Source organism: Neophocaena asiaeorientalis, unplaced genomic scaffold (genome assembly GCF_003031525.2).
Source record: "Neophocaena asiaeorientalis asiaeorientalis breed wild unplaced genomic scaffold, Neophocaena_asiaeorientalis_V1.1 scaffold246, whole genome shotgun sequence".
In the NCBI taxonomy this organism is placed as follows: domain Eukaryota; kingdom Metazoa; phylum Chordata; class Mammalia; order Artiodactyla; family Phocoenidae; genus Neophocaena; species Neophocaena asiaeorientalis.
The window spans coordinates 619,442-645,471 of NW_020174551.1; the positions used below are offsets into that span (position 1 = coordinate 619,442).

General features: G+C 37.5%; 1 protein-coding gene across 2 annotated transcripts in view; it reads left to right on the top strand.

Annotated features, from left to right (window-relative positions):
• PLCL1 (phospholipase C like 1 (inactive)) overlaps window positions 1–26,030 on the top strand; it is a 342,887-nt gene that overhangs the window by 278,508 nt on the left and 38,349 nt on the right. For both annotated transcript variants that reach the window (XM_024757362.1, XM_024757363.1), the window contains exons 4-5: window positions 18,585–18,660; window positions 20,725–20,834. In XM_024757362.1, coding sequence (XP_024613130.1) covers window positions 18,585–18,660; window positions 20,725–20,834 — 186 coding nt within the window. The remainder of the gene's footprint in view (window positions 1–18,584; window positions 18,661–20,724; window positions 20,835–26,030) is intronic.

Consider the following 26,030-nt stretch of genomic DNA (forward strand, 5'->3'; position numbering starts at 1 on the left):
TCTGCTCCACCATCTCTAGCACATCCTCATGGTCCAAAATGGCTGTTGAAGCTCCAACCATAATATCTGCATTCTAACCATCAGGAATGATGAAGAGGAAAAAGAGGGCATTATCCTCTCCCTTTAAGGACGTTTCTCTGAAAAAGCATAGATCACATTTGCCTACCTGGAGTTGACACATAGACACACTTGGCTGCAAATGAAAATGGGAAATGTCTTTATTTTAAAGGGCTATGTGCTCAACTAAAAGTCATCTCTTCTGTTACTAAGAAACAGAGGTAAAGTGGATATTAGGGGACAACAAATAGTCTTTGCTTCAGAGGTGAACAGGCAATTTATATATCTCCTCACCCTTAAAAAATAATGAAAATGTAACAACATATTTAACCTTAAAATAAGTTTTAGATTTAAGATGTTAAATAAATATAATGAGATACTTCCCCTCTCCATCAAACTGGCAATCTTTTTCTTTTTAAAAACTGTACCTCTGATAAAGAATTTAAGGAAATGGATACTCTTATCCATCTACCTTCAGTGGGAAAATAAATTGATATAATTTGGGGGGAAAATTTGGCAATATAATTTAAAATGTTTATCCCATTTGATCCATGCATTTCATATCCAGGGATTTATTCTAAGCCAATAGATGTGTACATAAACATTTATGGTTAATAATGTCAGCATAGAGGGATAAGTTAAATAAAATACAGTAAGCCGTATTATGGACTCCTTTGAAACCATTAAAATTGTATGTTAGAATACTTAATGATGTGAAGAATTCCTCATAATATGTTTGGTGAAAGAGTCTGGTTACAAAAAAATATACACTATAGCATTTAAGTTGTATTTATATGTATACACACCTAAAATGCTAGCAGGATATTAATAGTGATTATTTTTAAATAAGGAGAGTGAGTTTTATTTTCTTGCATATGCTTTTCTATATTTTTTCCGTATTTGCCAAACTATTTACAATGAACCTGACTAATTTTCATAATTAAATAAAAATAAATGTTAAGGAAGAAAAGAATAATATTTTATCATCCAAAAACAACTAGAAGAGAGACGTTGGGGATAAATATCCTACATCTGAAAAGGAAGAAAAGTCCACAGAGTATATTCTGCTTATGAATGATTTTACGTCTTACAAACTGTACTTTATGGTTGCTGGGGGATAAGTTTGCTTATAACCTAAATAGCATTTTTCATGAAATCAATTTTTTCATCATAATAGCAGGGACTGAAAGCTATTCAGTGAATTGGTATAGTTGCCATCTAAGAGGTGAAATTAGGATACCTGTTGCCATAGAGACAGACAGTGGAAATCACTTATTGTTCCAATTCTCTTTTAAGCTAAGAAAGAAAAATCACTCACTGAGAGGGGAGCCTGGTCCCCTGGAGCTGGGCCTGTAATAAGCAGAAAAGCACCTAGACTGTGGTCGGCCAATTTCCATTTCACATCCCCAAGCGTCCCGTGGTATTGGTACCACATCTGCTGGCCAAATATGAACATCAGCCTTTTCTCATTTGTATTTCTAAAATGCAATTTCTAATTGCAGGTACAGCATGGTTTTCCAAAGCTTAAAATCAAAGGCTATAGTGGAAAGCAGAAATACTTCTTTTTATTTAATTTAATTTTATTTTTTGGCCGTGCCACGTGGCTTGTGGGATCTTAGTTCCCCAACCAGGGAGGGAACCTGGGCCCTCGGTAGTGAAAGCGTCGAGTCCTGACCACTGGACTGCCAGGGAATTCCCATGGAAAGCAGAAATACATCTAATGAAGTGTTCATTTATAGTTCCCTATGGAAATGATTTTTCATTTTGGTAGGGAATTAAGTGTAAATATCCCTATACGAAATGGTAAACATGGCAGATTGTGGACATAATCAAAAATACTGTTAATGTCTCAGCTGGTTATTTCTTTTCTGGGGTGCTGTGGATAAGGACCGGATACATGCCAGGATGATCTTGAAACGCCATTTTAACTTTAGGATTTGCATTGTATTGCTTGGCATCTTTAGTACTCTTGGTGTATTCACGTTAGTATTTATTTTAAAGATGTCTTTTAAGATACTCTGCAGATCCAAAGTGATCATTTAAAAATGTAAATCAGATCATATCACTTTCCTGCCTCCAGTGGTTTCCCATCAAAATGAAACTGAAACTCCTTACTGTGGCTTACAGGGTCAATTATGACCTAGCCTTGCCTACCTATCTTACCTGCTTCTCCTTGCCTCGCCCCCGTGCACTCTCTCCTGCTCACTCCACCCAGTCACGTGGGCTTTCAGGCTCAGCTTGTTCCCATCTCCAGGCCATTTTACTTGCAGTTCCCTCTGCTTAGTGTTCTTCTCTTGCATGGATAGTTGCTTCTTATCTCTTAATTCTTAGCTCAGATGTCATATCCTCAGAGAAGCCTTCCCTAACCACTGTCTCCAACTGTCACTCTATCACATAACCCTATTTGATTTCCATTATCTTACTTGGCAGTATTGAAAATACTTGACTTTTTGTTTAATTTCTGTCCTTTTCCTTTACCCTCAATTTGAGTATACACTCCAGGAGGGCAGAGAAGCCGTCTGCCTTGTTTACTATTGTTAACTCTAGCACCTAAAGCACTGCTGACACATAGTATGTTATCAATTAATGTTAGTTGAATAAAATATAGATAGATGCATCTGTATAGTTGGTGAAAATAATGTAGTTCCCATGCTATTTTTGAATGTGCTTTATGGTAAATCTTTAATCCCCTTTGTCTTTTGTTTTTTTTTTCGGTATGCGGGCCTCTCACTGTTGTGGCCTCTCCCGTTGCGGAGCACAGGCTCCGGACGCGCAGGCTCAGCGGCCATGGCTCACGGGCCCAGCCACTCCGCGGCAGGTGGGATCTTCCCGGACTGGGGCACGAACCCACGTCCCCTGCATCGGCAGGCGGACTCTCAACCACTGCGCCACCAGGGAAGCCCTAAATCCCCTTTGTTATATCTCTATGACCCTACTCTAGTCAAATTGTTCCCTGTCTTACACGTATAGTTGGTAACCTATAGAGTAAGGCAAAACTATGGAGTCAGGAAAAAAGATCAGCAGCTGCAAGGGGCTGGGGGCAGGATAGGGTGAGGGAGGGATGAAGAGGTGGAGCACAGGGCATTTTTAGGCCAGTGAAACTATTCTACATAACAATATAATAGTGGATACATGTCATTATGCATTACCCAAAACCCATGGAATGTACAACACAAAGAGTTAACCCTAATGTGAACTATGAACTTTAGCTAATAATAAAGTACCAATATTGGCTCATCAATTGTAGTAAATATACCACACTAATGCAAGATGTTAACAGTGGGGAAAACTGGGGGTGAGGTGGGGTGAGAGGGTACAAGGGAACTCACTGTACTTTCTGTTCAACTTTTATGCAAACCTAAAACTTCTAAAACTAAAGCCTAAAAAAGACCCACAGAGACTATTAATAAAAACGTATATAGGTGACTAAGGCAGAAGACGAATCTAGGGTTTATTGCCTGGTGGTGGTGGTAGGGGACAGGTATTCCCAAATGAGCAGCTTGTGTGTTCGACTTAGGCTCAAGTTGCTTAAAGATTTCTCAAAAATGGTAATGAACTGTATAGATGCCATCCAAGATGAGCTGTTGTAACCACTAAAAAAAGAATACAGATTATGTTTAGAATAAAAAGCAACCTGAAATCATTTCTGAACAGATACAAATGTTTGGCCTATTTCAGTATCAAAAGAAACAAATCAGGCAACCAGGTAACCTACATTTGTTGAAAGTCAACCTGAGTGCATCAGACTCTACTACTTATCATCAGGAAATGAAATGAAAATATTCTAGAAAACATTGACCTTGAGTTCATCTGCACAGATTTTTTTTTTTTTCTCTAAATTTAGCTTTGCCCTAATGACCTGAGATGGTCCTATTCTTTACCAAACACTGGCTAATTTAATATTTGGAAATATTTCCTCTAGAGGGTTTTGGAAATTCAGTCTTAAAAGTCATCTTATACTGAAATTAAAATTATAGTATCTGTGTTGGTATGAAGGAATCAAAAGCCAAATATATCCATAATAGAGTGGATTTATTTACTTGGCATAATTTCAGAAGACACCCCCCACCCCCATTTCATATCTTATTTAAGACATATATTTTCTATCTGCTTACTGGTACTTGAAATTTCAAAATTATAATAAATTCCTTAGGGTTAAGACATTTAATCTCTTTAAAAATGCAAAAACATCTCCGTAAGTAGTAACACATTGGGTTATCAGTAATTTGTACCTTTGGATGGTTGTACCCTATCCTGTCCTACAGGCAGTTTTTTTACCTGGGGAAAGGAAGAGATCCTAATGACAGAGTGTTCCCCAAGTCTGGGTAAGGTGGGTGTGAAGTTGCTCAAATAATTGCAATTTTACTGAAGAGCATCCCTGTCTACAATCTCCCTCAATGCTCTGAATAGGGATGTAGCTACGTAAATGCCTGGCTGATATTTAGGGCAACAAAAGCAGAGGTGACTTTCCTGATTGATATATCAAATACATGTCACAGCCAGAGGTGGGAAGTGACAGCTTCTGAAAAGCACTAAAGCAAACTGGGAACATTATTAATCAGTAACTCAAGCAAGTAGAACAGGCTGTAAACATTGAAGGTGGAATTGATGTCTCCTTCCCAGGCTAAAGACACACAGAGTAGAGCTGTGGTGTTAGACTCCTTGCCGCAGTGTCATTTTGGTGGCTCCGTGGTCATCAGACAGTTTTTCAGAAACTCCCCAAACCTTAATTTAAAATCAGAATGCCACTTCTAAGTGACTTTCCCTTTATTGCCCCGCGATTGCCGGGGGAAGTGGGGGAGTGGGGCGGGGGTGGAGCTCTGGTCTCTGAAAGAGCAAGCCTCACTTCCCCACTCTGGATTTTCACGTTCTCTAAGAAAATATCCACTAATGTAGGTAATGTAGGTCATAGCGTCACTGCTAAGTCTTTTAAGGCTGTTAAAGTAGTATAATTATGTTTTGCAAATAAAAGGTAAGGTTTTCTTTTTTTGTTTAGGATTAACCTTGGGGTTGTTAAAAATAAAAATTAGTTACTGAAAGAATTGCTTAGTGCTAGAGCCAGGAACGGAGATGTTTAATTTTATAAACATTTACTGAGTTTCTCCCCTGGGCAGCCGTCTGTGTTCACGCAGTGGGAGGTACAGCAGCCCCTGTGCTCCAGTAGCTTACAGTCAGGGCAGGCGACCTGGTAAGGTCCAAACCAGGCTTACACATGGATCATTGGTGATCAACTTATGTTCCTCATCATTGAACACAAGGCTGTAACGGTGGGTGATTACATTGGGAAATACATTGCAATTTCAGTAGAACACTATCAAAATTTCTTTGGCTAGGTTAGACATTTTTCCTTCTACAGTGGTGCTTTTAATGCATGGACACTGTACATTATTTTCAAAACCCATCTCTAGCCTCAGCCCTAAAATTTTACTTTAGTCACATTTCTACATTTGATTATAGGACATCACCTAGGTGTCTCAAGAAAAACAATAGAAATTTAATAGGTCAAAAACTGGGTTCATATTTTAGTTCCCTAGGTATTCGTTTTTCCTTTTCTGACCCCTGCAAAAGATAACACCAAGCCAATGGTCCTCAATTCCTCCAAGTGATTTTCAAATGTTCTTTCTCTATATATATATTAACTCCAATGAGGTCTTTTTTAAAGTTTTTGGCCGCACCCCACGGCATGTGGGATCTTAGTTTCCCGATCAGGGGTCAAACCCACGCCTCCTGCATTGGAAGGCAGAGTCTTAACCACTGGACCACCAGGGAAGTCCTGAGGTCTTTAAAAAAAAAAAAAAAATTATTGAAGTCTAGTTGATTTGCAGTGTTGTGTTAATTTCTGCTGTACAGCAAAGTGACTCAGTTATACATACATACATACATACATACGTACACACACATATATATTCTTTTCCATTATGGTTTGTCACAGGATATTGAATATAGTTTTCCATGCTGTATAGTAGGACCTTGTTATTTATCCATCCAATATATAAATAGTTTGCCTTTGCTAATCCCTAACTCCCAATCCTTCCCACCCCTAGCTCCTCTCCCCCTTAGCAACCACAAGTCTGTTCTCTATATCTGTGAGTCTGGTTTTGTTTTGTAGATAGGTTCATTTGTGTCATGTTTTAGATTCCACATGTAAGCGATATCATATGGTATTTGTCTTTCTCTTTCTGACTTACTTTGTTTAGTATGATAATCTCTATGTCCATCCATGTTGCTGCAAATGGCATTATTTCATTCTTTTCTATGGCTGGGTAATATTCCATTGTGTGTATGTGTGTGTGTGTGTGTGTGTCTGTGTGTGTGTGTGTGTATGTATATATGTCTTGGCTATCCTATAAGGTCTTTTTATTTACAATTCAACATCAATGAGAGCTACTGCTTCTTTCATCACCGTATTTCTCATGTGTATCCATTTCCTTACATTGATACAGCCAAGGTTCTCAACAGGCTCTCTTCTCCTCCCACCTGAATTTTTCAATAGGCTGACTAGTCCTCCATCTAGTCTCTACCTTTTTTTAATTCAACAATGGGAATAATCATCCTCAGATTCTATTTTTGATTTTTAACTAGCCTTGCAAAGCCTTCACCCGCCATGCTGCCTGTTTTGCCACCCTCATCTCCCATTTCCTTCTATTTGAACCTTCTCCTTCGGTCAAGCTGATTTATTTGCCACGTACTTTTCGTTCTCCATCCTTTGTATTTCTGTTCTATACCACCACAAATGACTTCCTAGCCTTAATTCCCTCTCCATCAACCTAAGTCCAGCCCTTTGTCCTAACCTCTTGCAAAACTGACTTTAAGAAAAAATTCATTTATTGACTTTATTCACGGCATTCAACTCATACCAACTGTAAAGAATTTTAGTAGATTGTGTGCGATACAGAGATGAATAAACAGAGAGAGGTATCAGCACAAATAGCCATAGTGCAAAGCATGACAGCTCTTTCAACCAAGAGAAATGTAAGTAAAATGAGATGGGAGCATGCGTATTTGCTGCTTGTAACACAACACTTTCTCTTTTGATGTATCATTTTGTATATGTCTTTAGGCTTTTGATTAGTCAATTCAACAAACACATTTTGCACACATGTCACTACTCTGCAAGTTGCTGGAGGAAAGAAATGGTATGAAGAAAAATTTTTGTCCTTGAGGAATGGGAAATGCTGATAGGAAGGCGAGATTTACACTTAAAAAGGGGAAGGACAGAGTCACACAGTGTTCGGACAGTGAACCAGATGATGTTTTATGTCCTGAGTTGGAGCCTAAGGACCTTGAGTCCTTATGGTGGACTTTTCACAGTGACTTGTAATATACTATACCCCCTCCCCGACTTTCACCCTGTCTCACCCAGTACTCAGCAGAATTTTATTTGCAAATAGTTTTGAAAGAAAAATATTGTCTAAACTTTGTACATTTTTTCTTTAGATACCTGAATTTTTACTTTTCGGTTGTTCTCACCTGTCTAATTTTTCATGCAGAGTCAAGAAGTATTGCCTAACATATTTCGGTCCTCTTAAGTGTTTTAAATTAATGTGAATACTTTTGGGTAGTTATTGTTTTAAACATAGCAATCAGAGGTGGAATAGTTACAGGGGATTGCAACTGTAAAAAATAAACCCAAAGCATTCTCTGAAGGTGACTGCTGTGCTGAATTATTTAACATTAACATAAAAGTTAAAACTTTGCTATGATATGAGCGACAGATTTTCTGAACATAAAATCAAAGCAACCTAGATAACATGAGTCAAGGGCTATCTAATCTTTTCCTCTGTTGTGTGATTTGGAGAACAGTTGATTATGTTAGCATGACTAGGAATCTAGCAAAAAGAGCCAATCAGTATCTTTTATCACTCTTGCAATGGAATCAATACACTGGCCGGTATCACAGTTAAGCCAAACATAATGGTTGGATTAAATACAGTCTCTTCTCTCAGGATGGGAAAAAATTATCAACAGTCCCCCAATGTAGTTTTACTTATTGAAATAAGTTTAGATTGAAATTAAGTCAAAGGCACTCTCTCTCCATCAGTCTCTTTCCTTATGAAGTTTGTGTGAAACTTTATATTAGTTTGCATTTTAAAAAGTACGTTGGGTTGTGTAGTCATGGAACCCGGAAAAAAAAGAAGAGCCCAGTGGCATGTGCTCAACCAGAGCTGGTTATTTAAAAACAAGATGTTGTGCATTTAGTGCATTGAAATTTCTTTTGCTCTTGGGTGTGACAATGTCTTGTGATACATTTTCTATATATTGGGGGAAATGTCAGCATCTTGAGAGTTGGCAGCATTTCCACTAGGTACCAGGGTCCCAAGGACACAGGATATCACAGATGCATCAATAAGTAAGTATCTCAGGGGAGCTCCTTGGTGGAATATTGTGCATGCATCCTCAAAGTTTGCTTTGCATTCCTGAATATTCAAGTTCTTGAAACAGTTTTAGTTTAAGGCAGTGTGAGATCGTCAAATCGGCCTGAAAATTCTGGAGGAAGTTCAGGAAGTTTAGTCACCTGGTAATTTTATGAATGAACTAAATTTTAATCATAGTGGGATAAAAACAAACATTTCTAATGATTACTCAAGATATAGCTGACAACTATATTTTGGAAACAGAACAACTGGAGAAAAGAAAAGATAAAATGATCTTTTTATGCAGAAAGCTTCTCACGCAGTAGATCCTATTACTGATGTGGAGACAGAGGTCCTTTGGCCTGCTCTGTGTGAGTTCCCCTGTCCTGCTCTATTATAAATCAGGCTAGGAAAAGTGATTCAGAGCTGGTTCCAGGACAGAGAATACTTACTTCATCACATACATCAAAGGCAGTGGATTTCCAGTAAGCTTGCAAATGTTCTAACCTTATATGTGTTCCTGTTTCACCAAAAATTAGCAGTCTTATAGGATTGGCTTTGCTTAAAACCAAAAGATGCCCATCTATCAAGAGTGCTTTTTAACCATCTGATTTAAAATGTTTACATAAATTAAAGGAAATTATCTTCATTCTACTTAGCAAATGTATTTGTAACAACAATCAGATATTAAAATGTACCGAGTTTAATAAAATTCAAGTCTTATTTTAAACAATTTGAGAAGATGAGCCACTATAGAACTAAAAACTAAAACACAGCATTTTGATTAGAAGGAAGATAGAGACAGATTAATTATTTCAGTCTTCTTAATAGGTCTAGAGCAGATTGACTTTTTCTTGACTCACATATTCTTAAATGATTGCCTTTCCAAATTTGATAACTCCTTCCTGAAAAAACAGTGGACACAAGTAAGTACATTGCTTACCAGGTTTCGTAGGAAGAATATCTATACTGGTTCATGTGTGTTGCAAGTTAGACTTGGAGGGGGAAGCAGTCATGGCAAAAATGTTTCATGTTGCTCTACTTGGTCAATTCTAATTTATAAAATGTTATCACCAACCTGCACTTGCAATAGGAATTCTACACTCTAATATAATATTAGCAGCACAGAACAGTTTATAATGTCTGCACCTCAAGAATGCCTGAGTTCTAGTCTAAACTTTTCCACTAACTGGCCATGTGGCTTAAGGTAAGTCAATTGGGCCTGAGTTTTTTCATTTGTAAAATGGGGTTGTCCATGACAGATGGTTGTTAAGGTTACTTCTAGATATAAAGTTCTGTGGTTCTAAGAACTTAGATGTAATTCAGGATAAAATTGGCATCTATGGAAGGTTTCTGAGTCATGATTTGATGAAATCTCATCTTTTCAGTACCATTAAATAGTTACATTGACTCTGCAATGATCCTAAGCAATTAGTCAAACTCCCTATTGAGTTGGGAAGACAGTTTTTTTTCACACAGGTTAGACAATTTAATCTATCTTTGAGTAAAACCATTACTGTCCCCTTCAGTAAAGTTTTTGTTTTAAATAAATGATTTTGATCTCAACTGACAACTTTACACTCCCCAGTTCAGGACACATCTAATGCTTAAAGTAATGCCAACCTTTATCTGGGTAAGTCCTCTATTCTTTTAGATTCAAAGCCGTGGCTAGGAAATAAGATGCATTAGGAGATATTCATGTGACAGAACCAAAAAAAAGCTCTTTGTATTGCTATAACAGCAAAGGCAACTGGGAACTCAGGCTGAGACATTAGATATGTAAATAAGGCTGCTGCCAGATTCTATCCACTGAGTCAATCCAGCCTTGGCTGGCTGTCTACTGACTACCCAGCTGGGGGATTATCTGAAGACATGCTTCTCACCTTCTCTCCTTGGCTTTAGCACTTTGTATGTCATTTCCGTCAGGATCTGTAGAGATCTAAGAAAGAGATGAAACTCAAATCAACCATTTTCCCTTCCTAACAACTTAGATAAATTACTTAGCTGGGGGGAAGGGTTGAAGTTGTTGCTTTAAATGTGGTTTGGAATTGTTGGTACATTTCAGCCGTCCATCTTATTTGTTTTCTCTATAACTACTAAGAGTTGAAAGTTGACTGCAGAAATTAGAATAAAATTATTCTTCTAAATACAATGGAAGCTGTTACCATAGAGAAGAGGATCAAATGCTCTTATGACAAAAGTTTACATGAGCAATTATTTTAAGTTCTGAGAATATTATGAGGTGTTTTAAAGTTATGTCTTTTGTTACTAAAGGTTTTAAAGTTATCCTCGGGGATACTCTTCTATGTTGAAGGTTAAATCACACTTGACTATCTCTTTATGAAGTGATCTATTAGACAATGAGAAAAACAAACTTCTTACACTATGGGGTTAACAAATATTTACTTGAAAGATTTTGAAGATAACTTGAATCATAGTGTTTGTTCTATGTTTTGGTCGTGAATTTATTTTGCCTCAAATAAGTAATAAAGTTTTAAAATTTATTTTCTGATACTTGAGTATTATATTTTCCATAGGTATAATCCTACTAAAAGCTGTATGTTTAGTTTTCAGTACTCAATTTGAAAGGGAATTAAGAACATGTAAGGAGGATAGCCTCATCCACCAAAGGGCAGACAGCAGAAGCAAGAAGAACTACAATCCTGCAGCCTGAAGAACAAAAACCACATTCACAGAAAGATAGACAAGTTGAAAGGGCAGAGGGCTATGTACCAGATGAAGGAACAAAATAAAACCCAAGGAAAACAACTAAATGAAATGGAGATAGGAAATCTTCCAGAAAAAGAATTCAGAATAATGATAGTGAAGATGATCCAGGACCTCGAAAAAAAAATGGAGGCAAAGATCGAGAAGATGCAAGAAATGTTTAACAAAGATCTAGAAGAATTAAAGAACAAACAAACAGAGATGAACAATACAATAACTGAAATGAAAACTACACTAGAAGGAATCAATAGCAGAATAACTGAGGCAGAAGAACAGATAAGTGACCTGGAAGACAGAATGGTGGAATTCACTGCTGCAGAACAGAATAAAGAAAAAAGAATGAAAAGAAATGAAGACAGCCTAAGAACCTCTGGGACAATATTAAACGCAACAACATTCGCATTATAAGGGTCCCAGAAGGAGAAGAAAGAGAGAAAGGACCCGAGAAAATATTTGAAGAGATTATAATCGAAAACTTCCCTGGCATGGGAAAGGGAATAGCCACCCAAGTCCAGGAAGCCCAGAGAGTCCCATACAGGATAAACCCAAGGAGAAACACTCCGAGAACAAATTGAGAAAATTGTAATAGGAACATATATATCAAAAATTACCTTAAATGTGAATGGATTAAATGCTCCAACCAAAAGACACAGGCTTCCTGAATGGGTACAAAAACAAGACCTATATATATATGCTGTCTACAAGAGACCCACTTCAGACCTAGGGACATATTCAGACTGAAAGTGAGGGGATGGAAAAAGATATTCCATGCAAATGGAAATCAAAAGAAAGCTGGAGTGGCAATACTCATATCAGATAAAATAGACTTTAAAGCATGTTACAAGAGACAAGGAAGGACACTATGTAATGATCAAGGGATCAATCCAAGAAGAACATATAACAATTATAAATATATATGCACCAAACATAGGAGCACCTCAGTACATAAGGCAACTGCTAACAGCTCTAAAAGAGGAAATTGACAGTAACACAATAATAGTGGGGGACTTTAACACCTCACTTACACCAATGGACAGATCATCCAAACAGAAAATTAATAAGGAAACACAAGCTTTAAATGACACAGTAGACCACATAGATTTAATTGATACTTATAGGACATTTCATCCAAAAACAGCAGATTACACTTTCTTCTCAAGTGTGCATGGAACATTCTCCAGGATAGATCACACCTTGGGTCACAAATCAAGCCTCAGTAAATTTAAGAAAATTGAAATCATGTCAAGCATCTTTTCTGACCATAAGGCTATGAGATTAGAAATCAATTAAATGTAAAAAACACAAACACATCGAAGCTAAACAATACGTTACTAGATAACCAAGAGATCACTGAAGAAGTCAAAGAGGAAGTCAAAAAATACAGACAAATGAAAATAAAAACACGACAATCCAAAACCTATGGGATGCAGCACAAGCACTTCTAAGAGGGACGTTGATAGCAATACAGTCCTACCTCAAGAAACAAGAAACATCTCAAATAAACAATCTAACATTACACCTAAGGGAACTAGAGAAAGAAGAACAAAGAAAACCCAAAGTTAGCAAAAGGAAAGAAATCATAAAGATTAGAGCAGAAATAAATGAAATAGAAATAAAGAAAAGGATAACAAAGATAAATAATACTAAAAGCTGGTTCTTTGAGAAGATAAACAAAATTGATAAACCTTTAGCCAGACTCATCAAGAAAAAGAGGGAGAGGACTCAAATCAATAAAATTAGAAATGAAAAAGGGGAAGTTACAACAGACACCACAGAATTACATAGCATCGTAAGAGACTACTACAAGCAGCTCTATGCCAATAAAATAGACAACCTGGAAGAAATGGACAAATTCTTAGAAAGGTATAACCTTCCAAGACTGGACCAGGAAGAAACAGAAAGTATGAACAGACCAGTCACAAGTAATGAAATTGAAACCATGATTAAAAATCTTCCAACAAACAAAAGTCCAGCACCACATGGCTTCACAGGTGAATTCTATCAAACATTTAGAGAAGAGCTAACACCCATCCTTCTCAAACTCTTCCAAAAATTTGCAGAGGAAGGAAAACTTCCAAACTCATTCTATGAGGCCACCATTACCCTGATACCAAAACCAGACAAAGATACTATATAAAAAAAGAAAATTACAGACCAATATCACTGATGAATATATATGCAAAAATCCTCAGCAAAATACCAGCAAACAGAATCCAACAACACATTGAAAGGATCATACACCATAATCAAGCGGGATTTATCCTAGTGATTCAAGGATTCTTCAATATACGCAAATCAATCAATGTGATACACCATATAAACAAATTGAAGACGAAAAAACATATGATCATCTCAATAGATGCAGAAAAAGCTTTTGACAAAATTCAACACACATTTATGATAAAAACTCTCTAGAAAGTGGGCATAGAGGGAACCTACTTCAACATAATAAAGGCCATATACGACAAACTTACAGCAAACATCATTCTCAATGGTGAAAAACTGAAACCATTTCCTCTAAGATCAGGAACAAGACAAGGATGTCCACCCTCACCACTATTATTCAACATAGTTTTGGAAGTCCTAGCCACGGCAGTCAGAGAAGAAAAAGAAATAAAAGGAATACAAATTGGAAAAGAAGATATAAAACTGTCACTGTTTGCAGATGACATGATACTAAACATAGAGAATCCTAAAGGTGCCAGCAAAAAACTCCTAGAGCTAATAAATGAATTTGGTAGGGTAGCAGGATACAAAATTAACGCACAGAAATCTCTTGCATTCCTATACACTAATAATGAAAAATCTGAAAGAGAAATTAAGGAAAACCTCCCATTTACCACTGCAACAAGAAGAATAAAATACCTAGGAATAAACCTACCTAGGGAGACAAAAGAGCTGTATGCAGAAAACTATAAGACACTGATGAAAGAAATTAAAGATGATACCAACAGATGGAGAGGTATACCATGTTCTTGGATTGGAAGAATCAATATTGTGAAAATGACTCTACTACCCAAAGCAATCTACAGGTTCAGTGCAATCCCTATCAAATTACCAATGGCATTTTTTACAGAACCAGAAGCAAAAATCCTAAAATTTCTATGGAGATACAGAAGACCCTGAATAGCCAAAGTGGTCTTGAGGGAAAAAAATGGAGCTGGAGGAATCAGACTCCCTGACTTCAGACTATACTACAAAGCTACAGTAATCAAGACAATATGGTACTGGCACAAAAACAGAAATGTAGATCCATGGAACAGGATAGAAAGCCCAGAGATAAACCCATGCACCTATGGTCAACTAATCTACGACAAAGGAGACAAGGATATACAATGGAGAAAGCACTATAAAGCTCTTAGAGGAAAGCATAGGAAGAACACTCTTTAACATAAATCACAGCAAGATCTTTTTTGATCCACCTCCTAAAGGAAATAGAAACAAATATAAACAAATTAGACCTAATGAAACTTAAAAGCTTTTGCACAGCAAAGGAAACCAAAAACAAAACAAAAAGACAACCCTCAGAATGGGAGAAAACGTTTGCAAATTATTCATCAGACAAAGGATTAATCTCCAAAATATATAAACAGCTCATGCAGCTCAATATTTAAAAAAAAAACAACCCAATCCAAAAATGGGCAGAAGACCTAAATAGACATTTCTCCAAAGAAGACATAGAGATGGCCAAGAAGCACATGAAAAGCCGCTCAACATCACTAATTATTATAGATATGCAAATCAAAACTACAATGAGGTATCACCTCACACCAGTTAGAATGGGCATCATCAGAAAATCTACAAGCAACGAATGCTGGAGAGGGTGTGGAGAAAAGGGAACCCTCTTGCGCTCTTGGTGGGAATGTAAATTGATACAGGCACTATGGAGAACAGTATGGAGGTTCCTTAAAGAACTAACAGTAAAATTACCGTATGACCCAGCAATCCCACTACTGGGCATATACCCAGAGAAAACCATAATTCAAAAAGCACATGCACCCCAATGTTCATTACAGCACTATTTTCAATAGCCAGGTCATGGAAGCAACCCAAATGCCTATCGACAGATGAATGAATAAAGAAGAAGTGGTACATATATACAATGGAATATTACTCAGACATAAAAAGGAACGAAATTGGGTCATTTGTAGAGACGTGGATGCATCTAGAGACTGTCATACAGAGTGCAGTAAGTCAGAAAGAGAAAAACAAATATCGTATATGAGCGCATATATGTGGAACCTAGAAAATGGTACAGATGAACCAGTTTGCAGAGCAGAAATTGAGACACAGATGTAGAGAAGAAGCGTATGGACACCAAGGGGGGAAAGTGACGTGCAGTGGGTGTGGTCGTGGGATGAACTGGGAGACTGGGATTGACATGTATTCACTGATGTGTGTAAAATGGATGACTAATAAGAAAATAAACAAGTAAATAAACATTAAAAAAAAGAACATGTAAGGTTATAGAAAAATGGAGAACCTAGGAAAAATGACTAGAGACAAAAAGAAAGATTAGATTTCAAAAAAGACAATGTTGCGTTTGAGCAAGGATCTGTTGTGTACATGTGTGGGTTAATTAATACTAGAAAAAATAAGTATCACAAAATAAGATAAGGAAAAGGTGATATCGATGGATAGATATGAAAATGGATAGATGAATCTGGAGATATAAAGGGGGGTCAACTGCTGAGCTGGCAAGAATGAGAACTGAGGATTGGCCAGGGGGTAGTCTGTGATGAGACCAGACTTTGGGGGGTCTCGGTGGAGTCCCGCGAGAGTCAAAGCAGTGAGCATGGGCTAGTGTTTTAAGGAAAGATTGATGAGGACAACCACTTGAAGGCCAATAGAGTATTTTGTTATTGTTTTTGTTTGCTTACTTTAAGGTAGGAGATGTTGTATGGAAAAGGGAAAAAGCAAGGGAGAGGTAGAAATTGTAGATGAATAAAGAAGCGGTCATTAGGAATGGGTTCCTGAAGGGAAGAGGGAAAGGTGAGATTGGAAGTCAAGGTAGAAGAGTTAGCTTTGGCGAAGAGGACACTTCCTTCTCAGGTTCTCACAAAAAGGCTGTGGCATTTTTGGATGTAGGAAGTACATTTTTGGATGTAGGAAGTACATTTTGTACTCAACACTGAGGAGATATTTAGTAAAATACTGCAAAAAAAAAAAAAGCTGGCCACAAATCAATAGAGTTTCTTTTCTTTTTTTTTTTAAATCAGATAATGGTATCATATGTTCTCCACTAAGTGCAAAACCAAGAGAAATGAATGTCAGTCAAGATATTATCAAAGGATATTACCAATGCTATCCCTTTTTGGAGTTTTTCTTGAAAAGGACATATTTGAACCTGGCTGAAATAGATTGATTACGGTCATGGCCTCATGTTATTACTGATGGGCTGGGTCAGGTGACTCTGGAAAGCTACATTTCAGGCTCAAAAGACTGAATGTGTGAAGGCATGGCCAGGCTAGACAAAACCAGAGGGTGCTGTTTTTTCATGAAAATAAATGGATTCCAGGAAACCGGGATTTTAATTCCAGTTTGATCACTAATTAGTTCCATTTTTTGGACAAGGATTTTAACTCTTATAAGTCTTAGTTTCCTTTTTCACAAAATTAAGGGTGTGGTCCTGACAGCTAAGATTCTCTTAGCCTTAAAAATAAAATGATTCTAAAATTGTGCAGTATATTGGCTATTTTGCTCATGGTAAAGTCACAGAATGTGTTTGTTCTTTATGAAGGTTTCCCTTGCTTGAATTTTATGAAAACATTTTGTATGCTATCTGACTAATTTGGAACATCTGATAACTTTGAAAGTATTATGAAAACTCAATTGATGCTGCATGGGTAGATGCTAAACTTAGCATCTTTCTAAACTTAGAAAAGACTAAATCAGATTCCCTTCATATTAAATCTTTCTTTGCCTGTAAGTTTCCTTCACTTGGAAGCTGCAGTAACCCAGGCACATAACCATTTGAGAAATTGTTATTCAGAAGCATTCCACTTCCTCTTGGGAGTTGGAAGAGTTAATGCAGTTAAAAAGTTTGACGCAGCTTAGACCTTCTTGGGTGTCTAGTTTTATGGTTTTAATAGTCACTTTAGCCCTCCAAATAAGTCACTTCAAACTATCATTTTAGGCGGAAAATATCAGTAATTGAAGTTTGGTTGAATTAATTATCACGTGTCATTTAATCATTTGAGTAGACTTCCCTACTCGACTATGAACTTCATGGAGATAGAAATGTGTCTGTTTTTGCTCATCCATGTATCATACCCCTTGTAGTTCCTACGGTGCTTACACATAGGGCCTGCTGAGTAGGTATTTGTTAAATGAATGAATGATTTGATTTTACTTCTATAGAGTTGTTAGGCACTAAATATTCATGATTCAAATATTCTTTTCCATTTGAAGATTTGTAGTCATAAACCACTTTATATTTGAAAGTGATTGTATAAAACTACAATCTTGTACAACAGCATTTAATTTTGAAGAATGTCTTACTCGAGACTTTTTATGTCCACTTTGGATTCTGCCTTGAACTCTCTTCAGATTATTGAGCCAGACAGATAAAACATGGAATAGTCAGACTAAAAGGTACAACATTTATTAGGAGTAGAAGAGTGGCTGGAAATTCAGGAAGTGTTTGCCTATTGGTGCCTTTCTTTAGTCATTTCTTCAGAAGGGCCCCAATCCGTTGTCTTTCTGATCACAACTTCTTTACCTACTCTCATCTTCCCCCTTCTTCACATACAGATTTCTCTTTTCTTCATCTCTCCAACAGCTGTCCTATTTTCCCTACTTCACTCAGTATATTAATTACTTCTTGGTCTTTTTTCTTTCTACCCAAATGTGGAGGGCAGGGACACCATTTCAGCATTGTTGCCTACAAGCTCTGTGGAATTGCTGGTGAATATGACCCACAGTTCATTCTTGCCAATGGAGCTGGAGCCCTTCTCAACGAAGGACCAGGACTCCACCATCTTTGCACCACTTAAATCCAATTTGCTGACTTCACTGACGTGTCCTGTAGTTCTTTACCTCATCACTAGGTGATTCCCTGTTCTGATATCTCATTGCTGTTGTTCCAGTACCACTTGCCTTGATGTTGCAGTAACTTTGGGGCGAGGGGATAAAATAAGAGGTGTTCATGAATGTGATCTGGGACTTAAAAAGAGTGTGTATGCATTTATTCAACAGTTATTGATTTGGCACCCATGGTATGCCAGGCATATTACATAAGTGGAGCAACCATAAGGTAGGTGACTCTAGCTGGTGTTAGGGTGGATGGGGCTTGGAGCAGAGATCATCCTTGCCTCTCCCATCTCTTGTGGTTATGGCCAGGGTGCCCCATTACTGGCAGTTTCATGTGGGTCTTTATGTTGTCTTTCCAATGTGCCAGTTTAAGGATTTCTGACAACCACCTTTTTAATGCTTATTTTGTGACAGATGATCCAAGAGAGCCGGTTTCTCATAGAAATGGCAGACACAGTCCAGGAAAAGATTGTGCAGTGTCAGAAAGCAGGTAACCTTCCCCCCTTGCCCCATTTCGTTTAGAAACCATAATGATGATTTTTGGCAGACTTTTAAAGTTTAACTATACTTTGAGTTACACTGAAGCCTTTGTTTAGTACAGAAGAGATCTACGTGATAGTGGGTAGGTGGTCGTTGTGTATATAGAGGGGGTATCTGAAGATGTCTAGAGAGGTGAGGGTTTCTGAATTTACTTTTGTGATTTGGGAACCGATCAAAGCCTTTTTATTACTGATATGGAAACTGTGGTTTCACATTGCCCCTTAAGAAACACTATATTTTTACAGTTTGAACCATAATCTTGTTAACCTTCTAGGCTTTTGCCTCATTTACTTGTCCTCATTTTAGATTTGTTCCTTCTTTAAGGGTGGGATGGGTCACATGTCTCTGATGGCACACTGCTGTGTTTATTTACTTTCACTTCATCCACACCCCAGTACTTTTGTCTCTCTTGGATCCATGTTCTCCCTGATCCACACACACACACATTCGTGATTGCAATAAGGAAGATGACACTGACAGTTGCTTGATATATATGTATCTGATACACTAAGCACACATGCTATGTTATTTAGTCCTCATAACAACTCTGCAATGTAGTCATCATTATATCCAATCTAGAGATGAGGCATCTGAGATTCTGAGAGATTGAGCGAATTACCCCAAATCCCATATCAACACGTGGTAGAGGTGACCTTTGAACCCAGACCAAACTTTGAAAACGGTGCTCTTCGCTACTGATCTGGAGGCTTAAATGTTTCCGTTGACAGGAAGCACGAAAATAATAACAATACGAAATACTTATATTATGCTCCTATGTACCATGCGCTACTTTGAGAGTTTTGTATGTGTTGACTCATTTAATCTTCACACAGTTCCATGAGGTCAATACTCTTGTTATCACCATTGCACCATTGAGGAGACTTAATGGCAGAGAGTTTCAGGGATTCGCTCATGCTCACGTAGCTAGTCAGTGGTAGAGCCAGAGTGTAGATCTGGGCTCTGCAGCCATGCTCTTACTATGTACTGGGCTTGTGATGTTAGCACCAGAAAAGTTAATGTGGTTTTAGGCTTCATTAATACAAGCCTAGTCACTAGAACTAGGAAAGTGGTGGTAAAACCCTATGTCATGTGGGCAACTTCAATCCCATTTTGAGAACGATATTCCTGGATGTCATCCTTAAAGAGAAATTATAATAAGCTGAAACATGTTAGAATGTTTAATCTGGAGAAGGGAAAACTCTAGTAGACTTTATCCAACATCCTTCTTCAAATATTTAAAGGGCTGTACTGTGGAACAGAGATTAGACCTTGTTCTGAGGAGGCTAGCTAGCACGAAGGAGTAGAAGTTTCAGGGAGACTGGTTTGATATCAGTCACAGCTTTCCAAAGATGGAATGAGCTTTCCAGAAGAAAGTGTGATTCCCATCTCTGAGGTGCTAAGACAAAGGCTTAGGAGAGAAAGATGATGGTGGGGTTTTTTTTATAGTATTCAAGCTTGGGGGAATGGTTTAGCTAAAAATAACTTTAAGGCCATTCCCAAATCTGACACATTTGGGTGTTTCCAGGAATACTATTTTAAAAAAGCTTTTTATTTTTACTCAACGTTTACTAATTACCATTGTTATCTATGTGGGCTCCAGGCCTACTGTCAAGCCATATGGATGCTTCATGAGGCAAAGTAAGATATGTGCATCCTTCACATATGGTAGCCATTCACACATTATACCATTTTATATAAAAACCAGGCAGAGAACAAACAAGATGGATGCCGCCTGTTGGAAGAATTTGCTTCTTAACTTCTCATGTCTTTGTCTATGGCCCCTTGCTGTTTAAAATCTAATTTAATCTAATGCATTGATTATTTTTAGTTTCCCTTTAAGGATAGCCATTTGGTGGTGATGAACAGAATGAGAAGGAGAATTCAATTTTGGGATTTAGAGATTATGAGAAGGACAGAAATGGGAAATTATATTTTTACTGATAATATTTTCACAATAAAATGCCTGTTTTTCTGAAATTTATACGAAGAATTCTCTTATGTTCTCTTTTTAAAGGGATGGAGTTCCATGAGGAACTTCATAATCTGGGGGCAAAAGAAGGCTTGAAAGGAAGAAAACTCAACAAAGCAACTGAGAGCTTTGCTTGGAACATTACAGTACTGAAGGTAAATGAAGTACTCAGGTGCCCCTTTGTCTTTATTTTTCTCCTCATCTCTCCAATGTGTAGAGAAGCGTCAGTGGTTAAATACGGTGACTTGAATTTTTAATTAACACTTGACCTAATTAATTTGTGCTCTAAGTGACGGGAGATGCATACGGGGATTAACACACGGTTTGCCATAATAGGATAATGAGTTTTGTGGTGGAGGCAGAAGACAGCACAACCTAATTCTATCACCTGGTGTTTGTGTGTGTGTGGTTTACTCATGCTTCTAGTCAAGTCAATATGGCTGTTCTGGTTTGTGGAAAGAATAACACAAAATGTTTCTGGAGAAGGATCCAACACAAGTGACTCGGAAAAGCTTTCAACTACAGAATATCTGGAGCCATTTAGGATTATTTGACTTTAGGAAGAGTCTCTGTAAATACATTTATTTTTGCAAAAATTTTGGAAGTCAGTTTTTTGAGATTATGATTTGCTCCACTGAAAACTAATTTTAGGACTTCAAAGTAAAGATGCCACTTTTCATATTTTGTTACATGAATGGACAAATGATTTAGGCAGTTGGAATAGCTTATTCTTAGTGTGATGGAGAAAAACAGCTACAAACAAAATTAATAATTGCTGACATTTAAAGAACACTGATGCGCCAGGCTCTGTTTTACAAGGTTTATATGAATTAACATTTTAATACTTTCATTAACTCAATACTGTTATTATTCTCATTTTAAAAGTGAGAAAACCAAGGCACTGAAAACTTATGTATATTACCCAAGGTCACTCAGCTAGTAAATGGTGGAGCTGGAGTTTGAACCCAGGCAGTTGGCTCCAGAGCCTGCTCTACAGAGAGCACATGTTTATGTGAAAGTGCTAGGTGGACTGTAATACATATCACAAATGTTTATTACAAATTCAGTCCACAAATATTTGTTAAGCTCCTACTATGTACTGGGCTCTCTGCTATACACTGGGAACCCATGAAGAACAAAAGCGACACAGACCCTGACCTCGTGAGTTAACAGCCTGGGGGCAGGAGGTGGGGGGCGGGGAAATAGGTGTCATTTGCTTAAGAGGCAGGAACTATAGTGTTAATATAAAGAGGAGCTTGTTTTATAATACCTGAGTACAACATGGCAGTGTGAGCCCTGATACAGACGCTTTCTGTTCAGCGTGTTTTTATGTGGGCTCATGAATGTGCTGATCCCTGAGAAAGGAGCTACAGACACAAATATCAAAAAAGTAATAGCTGGGCCTCCAGAACTAGTCTACTAGGGGAGACAGACATGTGACTAATAGCAGCCATTGATTATTCAACACTTCACATGTGACAAGCACCCATGACTAAGTAGTTCATGTATGTTTCCTCCTTTCCTCTTCACAACAACTGTGTGACATTGCAGCCACTCATGCTGACCCTCTCCATCTCACAGATGAGGAAATTGAGGCTCGGGAAGGTTTTAGTTTCTTACCTTCAGCTAGTAGATGGCAGAACTGAGATGCTATATCATGCCCATCGTTCTAACCACTACCCTGTCCTCCTGCCTCCTGAAAGACTCAATCCATGTGACTGACTCCAGGCAGCCTAGTACAGGGGTGAGGGCACAGGCTCTGGGTGCAGACTGCCTGATAGCTGTGACGCTTTGGCCAAGTTATGTAGTCTCTCTGAGGGTGATAATAATACCTACACCCCAGGTTTTATAAGAATGAAATGAGATAATACATATAAAAATATCTAAATCACAGTGCACAAAACTTGACATTATATCTATACCTATACTATTATTGTATATATATGCTATTACTTTTGCCAGGGTGAGGATGACCATTGGGATAAAAGTCTTTTGGTTTTTCTTAATTTAAATTTAAAAATCGACTAATTAATTTTTTTAAATTGAGGTATAATTGTTAGTTTCTTTGTTAACTTCTGACTGAAGCCCATTCACTGTTTTCTGAGGTTTGTTTGTGTGTTTGGTTTAGCGACAGGAACTGATTGCTAGGTGGGGCCTAGCAAATGCTGTACAAATCATTCTCAGACAGATCTTTTGAAACAGAATCAATCTTCTATTATTTTAGCTCATGTACCAGCTACTAGTATTTCAGCTTGAGCACTAGGAACTTAAACAAGAATAGTGAACTTCTCCAAACTTCTATTTCCCTTCTCTCCCCCATTGCGTTTAGTGGACCTGTTAATTATGTGCTCTTTCCCCAAGTGCTAAACAAATGACCTCCTTGGAATTTGAATTTTTAGCTGAGGCACAAAGAGACCAGGCTTTTTTGGAGGTTGTGTACTCTAGTGGTGCCCCTCTGAGAAGAACCTCCTCTCTAAGGCTCTTCCTTTATTTCTTGTATCTTGGATCTGAAGTTCTTAGTTCCTTCTTTGTTCTCCAGTCTTCCTATTGATTTTCAATCTCCTAAAAATGCCCTTTTTCTTAAGTTTACTAGAGGCAATTTCCATTGCTTACAACTGGATGAATTAGTAACAACCACATTGGTAAGACATAATCACTGAAATAGTAGGATATGTCAAGGCTCACCTAAAAATTCTGCGTTGCTTACTGAAAAGGTTTCCTTACACACAATTTTTACAAGTACTCCTCGATATCTAGGGGAAGAGAATGATGATTGACCAATATTTGTTGAACATGTGTGTTCAAGTAGCTAAAATATTTAATTCCAATGTAATTTCCAACAAGTAAGGGAGGATCTACAAGAAATGAGAAATGTGTCCTCAGGAAAATGGTGGGTGGGCAGCATGGAGTGGTAGAAAGGGACATTGACTTTAAAGGAAATTGAGCTGAGACCAAAAAATAAATTCTTTAGTTTGTGTTTCCTGCAATTCAAAATTACATTGATCTGATATTAATATATGACCGAGAAGCTGGAGAAAAATTTGCAGAGACAAAGATGAATAGCTCTGCAATATAACAAACATGAATTATACTTACAGCGTCCAAATTTTCCAAGCTAGAAATGAGGATTTATAATCCAGCATTAGCACTATGCTTGGGTCCAGAGTAGGGAATTGCTTAGCAGATCTTTTGCATCTCCCCACACTTTTGTCACATGCCAATAGCCAACTATTACAGTCATTTTCCTCCTCTTCCTTTCTTTCTCTTTCACTTCTGAGCATAAAATTGAAGTCTTTAAATAGCTTCTGTGTTCATTTGGGATGATATGATGATGCAGGTCTCAATGACTCAGTCTGCAGTGTCTTTTCCAGATAATCATTGGACAAAGATAGCTCTATCTCATCCCACCCTCACGAATTAACTGTTCCTTCCATCTGTCTTTTCTCCATGCTGTCCTTCATAAAAGAGTTTTGTTTGGTTATTAGCATAATATTAAAATCTTACAATGAAAAATTTTCCTGTTCTTTACGTCTTCCAGAAAGAGATACTACAACTTCACCTGCACAGCCAGTTTATTGTAGTAAATTATTATCAACCTTGGAAGTATTTTGCTAACGAGAATTCTGAAGGTCTCTTGGAAAAGAGATATGAATTTATACTATATCATGGATAAAACGTAATGTATCATGAAGTGGAATTCACTTAAAATTTTGGACTCTATCCAGAATGGTTTAATTCTTTAAGTACAAAAAGAATTTCATTAAAAGGTGGTCACACTTATAAAACCGAAACTAGTAAGAACCTGAGAGTAACATTTTAGTGAGTTTCCCAATATATATATTTCTAACTTGGCCTGTCGGCTAGTTTAAGGAACTAAATTCCATTATCTCAACATTTTCAAAAGTTTGATGAAAAAATCAATTCTCCAAGCTGGAGAAGTGTCCAGTAGAGATATATATAAAAGAAATTGAAGAAATATAATTAATAAGCATTTTATTATAATGGAAAAGCTATGAAGTAGGTGATCACTAGAGCTTACAAATAAATAAAAGGGTTAAGAAGTGGCTGACTTCTTATTTGTTCATGAATTTCATTGATTACTAGTTGAATGACATGTGTTAAATAAATAATGAATAGACGATTTCTTCATCAATGGACACTTCTATTAATTGATGTGTATACTTTCCCTAGATAGATTTCCAGCTTATAATTTAATGCATTTCATTGTATGCCACAAAAAACTGGGTCTCTTTTATAGATTTATGTTCAGTAGATATGACTAATCTTTTTCCACCTAATTTCTTGGCTTTCCATCACTGCTTAAGCTTTGCTCCTTCTGTTTTTATCTTGACAACATTTTCATTTTCCTTGGGAAGAGCAGAGTCTAAAGCTCCTTGGGTACTTGTGTTTCTAATTCAGACAGATTCTCTTGCTCAGTCCCTAAATTTCAGGCCCTCACATCTCTGGGGAATCTTGCTACATAAGGGAAATTACATGGATGTCAGTAATATGCTTTCTGATAGAGCCTGCAAACACATCTGAAGTCTTTGCTCATTGTTGAGAGGCAGGAAAAGAAGGGAAACAAGATTATGGGCTAATGGGAAAAGAAGTATGAGAAGAGGCATCCATCTCTGAAAGACTGAGTGACAGAAAAAATGGGGTCACCCTCAGCAGAAGGAACGTAGATATTTTAAATCATTCTCTGAGATACTGTGTGTGTTGGGGGGATCCAACCAGGCTCTACTGGTGGCCGTAGTGACTGTGCCCCTGGGGGCTGCTCTGAGGTTATATAAAGAAGGAACATGTCCAGGGTCCTCCATGTCATCCACTGAGAAATTCTCCAATGGTGTTCTGTCAGCTGCTGGCTGTTGTTATAGTAGAGGCTGGAGAAAGGCTAGGTTTCTTCCTGAGCCAACTCTTTCAGAAAAGAACAGCTACTTATGAAGTCTAGAAACAGACCTCCACTGACAACAATGTATTCATAATAAACTATTCTTCATGTTGATGTTACTGTCAATTATTAAGAAACATAAAGTGGTCAAGAGTACAGACTCTGGAGCCAGATACTTTCTAGCTGTGTGGTCTTGGGAAAATTTCCTTTTGTCTCTACGCTTCTGAATCAATTAGAATATGCCAGCTTGTGCTGTGGTAACAAAAATGAAAATCTCAGTGGCTTAAAACAATAGCTTATTTCTTGCTCACACTGTTTGCCTACCAGGGTCAGCAAGGGTCAGTTAGGAGCTCAGGCTAATGGGAACTCTACCTCAACTAATCCATCTATAATCCTAGAGGTAGGGAAGCACAAATTGGTTTTAAACTTTTCTGCCAAGTAGTGTCAGATGTCTCTTCTA